Source organism: Anomalospiza imberbis, chromosome 8 (genome assembly GCF_031753505.1).
Source record: "Anomalospiza imberbis isolate Cuckoo-Finch-1a 21T00152 chromosome 8, ASM3175350v1, whole genome shotgun sequence".
In the NCBI taxonomy this organism is placed as follows: Eukaryota; Metazoa; Chordata; class Aves; order Passeriformes; family Viduidae; genus Anomalospiza; species Anomalospiza imberbis.
This window is the reverse complement of record NC_089688.1, coordinates 29,804,395-29,814,304: the sequence shown is the minus strand read 5'-3', so window position 1 is coordinate 29,814,304 and position 9,910 is coordinate 29,804,395. Positions and strand designations below refer to the sequence as shown.

The 9,910-nt window shown below is 45.3% G+C and overlaps 1 protein-coding gene across 2 annotated transcripts in view; it reads left to right on the top strand.

Annotated features, from left to right (window-relative positions):
• The first annotated feature begins 4,693 nt into the window (after positions 1-4,693).
• Positions 4,694-9,910, top strand: part of CACUL1 (CDK2 associated cullin domain 1) — a 43,799-nt gene continuing 38,582 nt past the window's right edge. Inside the window, exon 1 of one of the 2 annotated variants that reach the window (XM_068198200.1) lies at positions 4,694-5,092. In XM_068198200.1, the coding sequence (XP_068054301.1) occupies positions 4,831-5,092 (262 nt within the window). In that variant the 5' untranslated portion in view covers positions 4,694-4,830. The remainder of the gene's footprint in view (positions 5,093-9,910) is intronic. The other variant, XM_068198199.1, reaches the window with a different exon arrangement.

The window sequence follows — 9,910 nt, the reverse complement described above, 5'->3', positions numbered from 1 at the left end:
TCTGTATTTGTGTTCTGCCCTGCAAAGAAGCCGTGTGGGACAGTACAGGGAAAGGACAGACATTCCTGGAGTACCTGTGTTCGGCTTTGATCAGAGCTCATATCTACCCTGCTGTTCCCTGGCTGTTCCAAGGCTGTTCCCTGGCTGTGTGCTTCTCTTCTCCACCAAAAGCACTCTGCTGGCACCTGGCATGAGCACGCTCCTGCTGTCTTGGTGGGGATTAGCTGGAATTTCCTTTGCTCACAATAGAACTTCTGCCTGTGGAAGATGGCAAGGATTACTCCTCTTCAGGCAGGTGATTTCTACTTGTGCTCTGACACCTTCCATCGAGCTCAGAAATTGATAGTGCTGGTCAAATGTGTTATCAGCCTTTATTTCCCAAGGACTTATCACATAAACTGTGTTTTTCCATTTTTTTTCCTCCTTAGGCAGAGACCAACTGAGACATCATGAAATGAGAGACTGTATATAGTCAATGTTCACAAATTACATGTAGTCAAGAAACACTAAGGATGGTCTCTCCATCCCATAACTGGCACATTTTCAAGAAAACTTTACACTGATCAGCTTGCCCAAAGTGGGAGTTGCTGTTGAAAGAGGTATGCCATAAATTGCCAGTCTGCAATGGGACTACCAGTTCCCTGTGCCTGAGCAAATCATCAATTGTCAAAATATGTCTCAAAAAAAATCAAGTACCTAAACCTCCTTTTAGGTTTATCTGCTGTCTGCCAGCACTCAGCAAGGGGCTGTCTTATTAAGCATTGAAAGAGCTGTGTTCCACGCTCCTCCTGACACGCTGCTATTTAAGGCTCTGCCTAGCATTAATTTTTCTTTCACGTTGGAATTATTTTCTTTTTTTATTTGGTTTTTAGAACCAGAGCTATAAATCTGGAAAGCATTTTACACGCTGTGTTAGGGCTTGATTGAAATCCCATTGAAATCAATGAAAGCTTTCCTACTGACTGTAGTGGAATTGGTTCTTGGGAAATCAGGAAGAAGTGTCTTTTAAAATAAGAATTGTATCCATGTCATAATGTTTATTACCAGTAGCAGGAAATAAACCAAAACATGCACGTCTTTTCCCAACATGTCTCATATATCATTTAACTGCTACTTATATTCACCCAGATGGGACACAGAGTGCAGAAACAGCTCTTCTGGGCTACCTAATAATTCTGCTTTATAAACACAAATCGATGAGAAAAACAAAATTCCCTTATCTGATTGATACAAATGTTCCTATAAAATTGAAATTACTCTAGAGGAAACATCCAGCAAATATCTCAGTCTGCTTCTTAGAACCTGGAAGGAAAAGCTTCCTTGTAGTCTCATTTCTGTGAAGTTCTACGTAGAAAATATTTCTTTAATGCCTCACACTTTCCATGGACAGGTACTGTTAAGAAATCTTAACTTGTAGCAAAGCTTGTGGCTGTGACCTGGTTATCAAAGGTTGTGAGCCCAAAAAAAAAAAAAAAAATTATGATGAAGATGTAACAGACGCTTGTGATACTTGTCTGGGTAATTACATGCAGATCCTGGAGACTGAAATGAAAGTGTGACATCTGCATGTTACTTTGTCATCGAAATTGCTGCAGTCTGCTGATGAGCTAGTTACAACAGAGACAAGCCTCAAGTCTCCAGGGATGTTACAGAGATGGGAGGATCCTCAGGTCTTGTCAGAACTGAATTTTTAAGTGGTATTCTCAGCTAACAGTGAAAATAATTATAGTTATGGTATTTCAAAACGTAACTTTGCCAAGGAAGTATTTAAAGCCTGAGTCGGATTTTCACATGCTGACGAGGAAAAAAGGAAGCGGTGCAGAGAAGTCTCCATGCAGAAACAAGTGCTGCAGCAGTGATGAACCCTTTGATAGTGCCTTTATCAGCCTGCAGGTGTATTTTGAATAGTGTGAGCCATGGATGACTGTTGCAGCTTGTCCTTTGCCTTATGGGAGGCAAGAAAGGGCTTCTTGTTTGATTGGTAAGATGAGCTGCCTCGTTGCACAAGGCATGGAGGAGAAATGCTTGGTGAAGTATTTCCTAAGCTTTCTTGGATTCCTGCCACAAGGAAGTGCAGTGAGTGCAGTCACAGTGAATGGAACGTTGTGAAAAGGAATTAGAAGGGCAACATACCTTTAAAGATTGTGGCAAAAACCCCCAGCCACCAAACCAAACCAAACCAAACCAAACCAAACCAACCAAACCAAACCAAACCAAACCCCCAGCTGTTCAGTAAATTACAGAGATGGCAACAGAAATAAGTGCGGGCAGCTAGAGAGTATGAAAGAGAAAAGAAGACATTTTAGAAGTGAAAATGAAAAGCAGTAATTCTAGAACTGAAAAATGCTGTGTTTGTCCACTGCTCTTAGATGTTAGCATAAGCACTTTTGAAATTACTAAAACAAAGATAAAACTCTGCTGATAAGGGTTTCTGATTCCTCCTCAGCTCATGATGTTTTTAAACACTGGGAAACAATCAGAGACCCACTCCTGAGATCAGCAAGAGCAGATGAGTGGGAGGCTACAGTGGAGTTGCTCTGAGGGTTGAGAACACAAACATGCCTTCCTTGAAGCACTGAAGATATGCAAACTCCATTTATTTTTCTATGTGGTTATCAGAGAACCACAACACTTACCTAAGCTGAAAATGGTTTGCTGCTTTAGCTTTCCAAGTTTAACATTCATTAGAAATGACTCTAATGATACCTGCATTACCCTGCACATCCAAGTCACTAAACATGAATTGCAGCAGAGTGAACAAATGTCCTGTCTGTTCTTCTTCCAGATGCGGGAAAGGTGTGGATGGAAGCAAAGCAGCAGCCAGAGCGGGCCTGTGAATTTGCTGAAGCTCTCATCTGGGATCTGTGCAGGATGTGCCAAATCAGCTTCTGGACTCCCAGACCAAATTGTGACTGCCTGGGGTTTACCAAGATGGAAAATGGAGGGAAATGTCTGCAGGTTTCAGCAGAGCACTGATGTTCAAGGTGTGATTTTACATCTGAGGAAAACACTCTTAGTTCAAAAATGCACAAAGCCCGCCCGTGCAATAGGGACAAACTGTTTTCATCACTTGCCTTTATCAAAGCAACTTGAGATGGTTCCACACTGCTGTGAAATCAGTGGCATCTTCTGCTTTTATAAAACAGAACAATTTTGTTTCATGCTAAAATAGAACCTAGTGTTTCTACTTGGAAAAAAGATGACATGCTTTTTACTTTTTATGAGACATTTTCGAAAGAAGGCAAGGCACCTTTGATTTTATCCACATTTTTCACTTTTTTGTTTTGTTTGCTAAGCAAGATCAAAAACCCACACAGAGGAAATCTATTTTCAGTAAGAACCCACTACTCATTTCCATTCTTCCATCACAGTGCCCAGGTGAAAATGAAAATAAAACCTAAAGTGTACTTGAAGGCTACTAGGCAATATTATCACAGAATCATGGAATGTGAAGGGGTTGGGAGGGACCTTAAGGACCATCTAGCCACAACCCTGCTGCCATAGGGACATCATCCACTACACCAAGCTCATCCAACGTGTCCCTGAACAGTGCCAGGGATGGGGAACCCATGACTTCCGTGGGCAACCCGTTCCAGTGTCTCACAACACTCACAGTATATAATTTCTTCCTAATATCTGACCTAAATTTTCCCTCTTTCAATTTGTATCCATTACTTCTTGTCCTATAACTACAGTTCTTGGTGAAGAGCATATTAAAAAATACTTTTTAATTGTTACATTGTTTATTGCAAGACAAACGGCTTCATACATTGTTTGTGCAGGTTATTCCCCCTATTAACAGGAGAATGGAAGGAGCAGCGCTGTGCAGGCACTTCACAGCTCCCCGAACAGGCTGGGCTGTGAAATTGTTCTGTGTTGTATAAAAGCAGAAGATGCCACTGATTTCACAGCAGTGTGGAACCATCTCAAGTTGCTTTGATAAAGGCAAGTGATGAAAACAGTTTGTCCCTATTGCACGGGCGGGCTTTGTGCATTTTTGAACTAAGAGTGTTTTCCTCAGATGTAAAATCACACCTTGAACATCAGTGCTCTGCCGAAACCTGCAGACATTTCCCTCCATTTTCCATCTTGGTAAACCCCAGGCAGTCACAATTTGGTCTGGGAGTCCAGAAGCTGATTTGGCACATCCTGCACAGATCCCAGATGAGAGCTTCAGCAAATTCACAGGCCCGCTCTGGCTGCTGCTTTGCTTCCATCCACACCTTTCCCGCATCTGGAAGGGACCTTAAGGATGGTTTGTTTCCAAGCCCCCCGTGGGCAGGGACACCTCGCACGGTGCCGGGCCGGTGCCGCAGGGCGGGGAGAGGGTGTGACAAGGGACAAGGGACAAGGGACAAGGGACAAGGGACAAGGGACAAGGGACAAGGGACATCCCGACCGCGGGCCGCCCCCGCTCCCGAGAGCGGGCCCTTCCCGGCCGCCGCGCGCCCGCCAGGCGGCGCTGTGGGCACGGGCCCCGCTCTCCGCGCGGGCCCTGCCGGAGCCTCCCCGCTCCCGAGAGAACTTCCCTGGCGTCGGGGAACCGGGAAGAGCGAACCCCGGGCGCGGCCGGGGACGGACCCCGCGCCGGCCGCGCCTCTTTCCGCGCCCCGCCAGTCGCCCCGCCCCGCAGGACTACATCCCCCAGCATGCCCCGCGGCGGTGCCGCCCGGCGCGGCTGCCGCGTTCCGCCCGGCGCGAAGTGTCGCGCGGCGCGGCCGGAGCTGGGCTGGGGCCCGGGCCGAGCCCGCCGAGCCCCGCCGGGCCTGAGGCGGCGGCGATGGGCGGCGGGCGCTGATCCCGCCCCGCTCCCGCAGCCAGGCGCCCGCCATGGACGAGGAGAGCATGGAGGAGGAAGGCGGCGGCGAGGCCATGATGGACGACCAGAACCACAACAACTGGGGCGCGGGCGGTTACGGGCGGCACCTGCTCGGCGAGCGGCTGCTGCCGCCGGCCGGGCCGCCGCGCCCCGCGGGGCCCGAGCACAACGGCGCGGAGCTGCGGGGCTGCGAGCCGGGGGCTGCCGCCGGCAGGGTGGGGGCGGCCGGGGCCATCGCCGCCATCAACATCAGCGCCTCGACCTCCAAGTTCCGTGAGTGACCCGGCCGGGGCGCGGGGGGGCCTCGCCTGCTGCGCTGAACCCGCTGCCCCCTCCCTGCTCGGCTCTTTCCTTCCCCGACCTGGGTCCCGCCTCGAGAGGCTTCTCGAAGCGAAGTCAAGCGGGTTAAGGCGCCTTGGAAGGCGAAAATAACCTTTCCTCGCCCAGCGCCCCAACTTCTCCTGCTTTGCTGTCACGGTAGATGCGGCTCTGGGCGAGCCGGCGTGGGCAGGGCTCTCGGCTGCTGCTGGTTCTGAAGCCTTTTAGCTCAGACCGTACTTTCCTATAGACTTTGTCTCTCAGCCTGAAAAACCTAGAGATGAATTGGAAGCCTGTTTGGGATTGCTGGTGGCAGCTGTGGGCACAGCCCCTGGAAGGGTCGTGAGTCCCCCCAGAAGGGATGAGCATCTGCAAAGGTCTGATGAGAATGACAGAGGGTTAATTTTCCCAAGTTAGCCCCAAAAATAGAATCTTAACATCAGAGAATGGTTTGGGTTGGAAGGGACTGTAAAGACTATATTGTTCCAAGCCCCCTGCTTGAGCAGGGACACCTTCCTCTAGACCAGGTGGTTCGGAGCTCCATCCATCCTGGCCTTGGGGGTTCCAAAATGGCTTTTGCGTGTAGCCTCTAACAAAAATGGCATTTTTTCCTATTTTTTTTCCTGAGTTAAGATCGAGGGAATGGAAGATGTTTTGCTGTACATTTCAGTTCTACCTTTTTTCCCTAAAGTCACCTTTCTGGGCAAAATAGACCTTTTTTTTTTTTTCTCATAGACTGTTGGAAAACTTGTATTTGGCTAGTTAAAAACATTCCTGGAAGTGCAACTGTGTGAGTGCCATGATAAAATTTTGATGGGAAATGCACTTTGTGTGTCCTGCCTGCTTTCCCCAGTGCTCTCTCATCTGTCCAGAGGTGATCAAAAGCTCAAAGTTCAGGCTTCTGGATTTCTGCTTCTCGGGTAAGCCCGGCTTTTGTGGCACATGGCCAAGGCTGTTTGCTTTGAAGTTAAGACTCCCAGGCTCTGTGAGTTTCCTGGCACTTTGCCTGCCTTGCTTGTCAGGTCTCCAGGTACCTTGGGGTGGCTTCTGAACCCTGGAGACAGTTGAAATGAGATGTCGTTCAACCTTGCTAAACTAGGCTCTTGAAGTCCTACTCCAGAAATTCAGAATCTTAGTTTTTCCTTCTGTTTCAGAATGAAAATGGTTTTCAAGCTGGATCTCCAGCAAGTGGGAAGGTGACTTTCCATCTAATCCACAATTTATGTCTGAGAGGGAGAAGCAGCAGCAGAGCATGATTTTGCTTAGGGTGTGGTTTTGGAGTTCTTGTTTTCACTTCTCCAGCACTGGTATTCCAACCCAATATTTTACTGATTTTTTTGTTGTTGTTGTTGTTATTTTCCTGCAAAACAGAGAATTCTCTAAGTGAAGTCCAAAAGTGAAGAACTTTTCCAACCTTTGTGTTGTGGATAGCTGTGATGGTACATGTAAGTGAACAGAACAAGTCCAGTGAAGCAGTATTGACTGAGAGCCTAAAGAAGCTGAGTTGGGCTCCTGCCTGTTCTTATTCTGGCTCTGACAGACGATCCCTTAATCACCTTTAATTTTCACCCACAGAAAAAGGGAGAAAGGTCTCTTTGGATATAAATGTTCCCTAATAGGGAGTCAGTGTGTGCTGGATCCCTCCTGCCTGCTCTGTCCCAGTAATGGCAGAACATGTGTGGAGAAGTTTGCCAGTCCTAAGCTTGTTGGAAAAGTTGTCTGTTCTCTGCTGCATAAGGCAGTTCTGTAGTTGGATGAGCAATAACTCCTGCCTTGCTTCATGATGCAGAGGCTGTCCTGGACAGAGTATCCTTCCTGTCTTTCAAAGAGGCTAAATCCAGTTCTCCTTCCTTGAGATTTTGGTAAGACTGAGAGCTAAAATTAGAATAATGCATAGTTCATTTAATATTTTTTCTTTAATAGCTTTTCTTCTACTTAAAGAAACTTAAGAAAAACTTCTGTGTTGTGGAAACTAAATATTTACAGTTGATCAGCTTCAGTCATAGCTGTGGATTCGCCAAGCAGTAGTGTTGTGAAAAGTATTTTTCAAAGTTCATGAGGGAGAAAAGAAGTCAAAGAACTTCTAGTACTTTAAGGAGAACTCTTCCATAATAGTAATTGCAGCATAACGTGATTGAGGTGGACAATGAAGAGTTTCCATTTTGTTTCTTTTCTCCTTTTCAAGAAAGGGTGTTTATAAATGTTGTTGATGCCAGTGCCATTTGGGACAGGCACATGTGGCTGTCTGCATTGGCATATCCACTAAATCTGCTGCCTTCCCTCTTGCATCACCTTGTTCAGTGCAGTGTGTGTGCACTGCTGTGTGGGCAAATGGTCTCATGAAGAAAAAGTTACTTTTACTAACCAGCCTTCATGCAGGCTGAGAAACAGGTTATAAAAATAGAATAGAATTGGAAGCAACCACTGGGCAAACTCATAAACTTGCTAATGTATGCTGGGGTGTGTCAGGCAGGAGAGCAGAGCAAAATCTGTTGTGAAAAGATGCACATGGGGGCTGAGGAACAGGAAAGCACAGGGCCATGGTCTGTAGATGACTCTTGGACAACTCCCTGAAGAGTTTGTACACTTTAGCAAAATATTGAGGATTGTAGGGTGCACTGCTAATTGAGCAGTAAAGTTTCATGTATCTCACCTGGTGAGATGAAATATAGCTTCTGAAAGATGCTTAGTTGCTTTCTTTTATTTTTATTGCCAGAATAAAAGACAGATAATTGTCAGACTGCTCTCTGCATATTTGGCAGTAGGTTGGATCAGCCATCCTGCTCTGTCTTGTATTTTAGCTACAGATTTGAAAAAGTGAATGTGTGTTGTGTGTAAGGTTTATTACCAGTTTAATGGGGGATATATACCTTCTCTTGATTTTTTTAAAGTGGTTTTTGCCATTCTTTTCATTGAAGTTGATACCAAAGAATTTGGTAGGTTGAAGCAGACTGTGTTTCCTTTATGACTATAATACTGATATATTTAGGTTATGATAGCTCATGCATATTCTTTTTTACTGAAATGGTTTCACTGCTGCATTTCACTTAAAGCTTTCCTTTTGAACTTCTTTTGTATGGAAAAGTAGCAGTTGTTGCTCAAGATTTACTCGTGAAGTCTTTAATAATTTTCTGGAAAATGCTGAATTCTCTGGAAAATACTGAATTCTTTCGATTATATTGGACAGATTTCTCTCCCAGCCCCACCTCCCCAGCCTTGCTGGAGTTGGATAAAATCCAGCATTCTAGCATGCTTTCTTACAAAATATCAGTGTCACTTCCCAGAAACCAACTAAATTGCAGTTTGGGAGTGGAAATTGTTGGGCAAATCTTTTTAAATCTTGAACACCTAATGTAGGGATAGGCATTTAAGCGTGACATCCTAAAAAGAGAGAAAAATAAAAAATTAAAGGGCAATGTATCTTTCCTTGCTAAGGATCTCTGTGATTCCTTCCTTGCTGGTCTTGACCTTGTTCTTGCACAATTTGTAGTTGGAGGGTCTTCAGGCCACCCTTCACTTCTGTGTGTAAGAGCTGCCAGGAGAAAAAGGGCACTACTAACTTCTGATAACTATTAAAATTTTAAAGTACATTGTTTTCTGGATTAGAAGAATAAAAATAGTGATTGTTCAGTTTGTAGTCTTGGACTTTTAGCTATGAAAATATTGTGGTTGGCTTAGTTTCAGAACTGAAGTGTGGAAATCAAATTACTTAGTACTTGTAAGAGACTTTTGAATGAGAATGAAGCTTTTCTGGAATGTTACTGTGAATTTATCAGTAAATTTTCTATGTAGACTTCTCTGTGCAAGTCTCATGGGGCTTTTTGTAAAAGCATTTTTCCTTTACCTGTGCAGCATGTCTAATGGGCAGACTTCCTGTCTGCTGCTGCTTTATTTTCCATATTATAAAAAGAAAAAAAAATTAACATCTCAGCAGCCTGTTAAAATTATTTTGCAGTGTTCCCAAATCTTACTTGACTATTTTCTTCCAAATTAATAGGGCTCATTTAATATGTTAAACCAGATGTGGGCATGATTATACATTGAAATCTTAAAAGCAAGACTTGGTCTAATGTTTATGCTGACTTCAGCTAAATATTTTCTGTGGAACAGAGTGGTTCTGTGGAGGCCCATCTTTTTTGGGGTAGCAGAGTGAAAAACAAAAGCTCAGGTTCTGCTGCTGAGTGTAAGCAGGAATAGTAAAGGTGCTGTGCAGGGCTGCTGCTGAGGACATCTGCCTGGAGTGTGGGCTCTGGAAGGGATGAGAACTCAAACAAGGTGTTGCAAGGCAAGGAACAGGGGCTGAGTTTACTGCCAGGGAGGTGCTCTGCTGTTGCTGACTGCATGGGTGCTTTTACATGGGGGAGCTGACTTGTTGGACTTGTTAACTGAAATCCCGGTGGTTGTGTAGCCAGTCCTGTGACCCTGACTTGCTCGTTAACAAACAGTGATGTCCTTTCAGATTGCAGCCTGGGCTCATGGGGCTGCAGCGCTTGGTAGTGGGGACCTGGTCACTGCTCAGACACTTTTAGGTTAACTAGATCTGATTCTCTAACAGCTGTGAAGCAAGAGGGCACCAGTGGCTGCAGCTGGATGAAGAGGAGTCAAGGGTGCTGCACTAACATCCTTCTCTAAGCAAAGTTTCTGGCTGAAATACCCTAGCACAACACACAAAGAAATCTGTAATACTTGCTCGTACAGATAGAGTTCCAACACTCCATGTCTCACACCTCTCTCTATTCCATGTTCTCTTTACAATCTTTTATTTTCCTCATG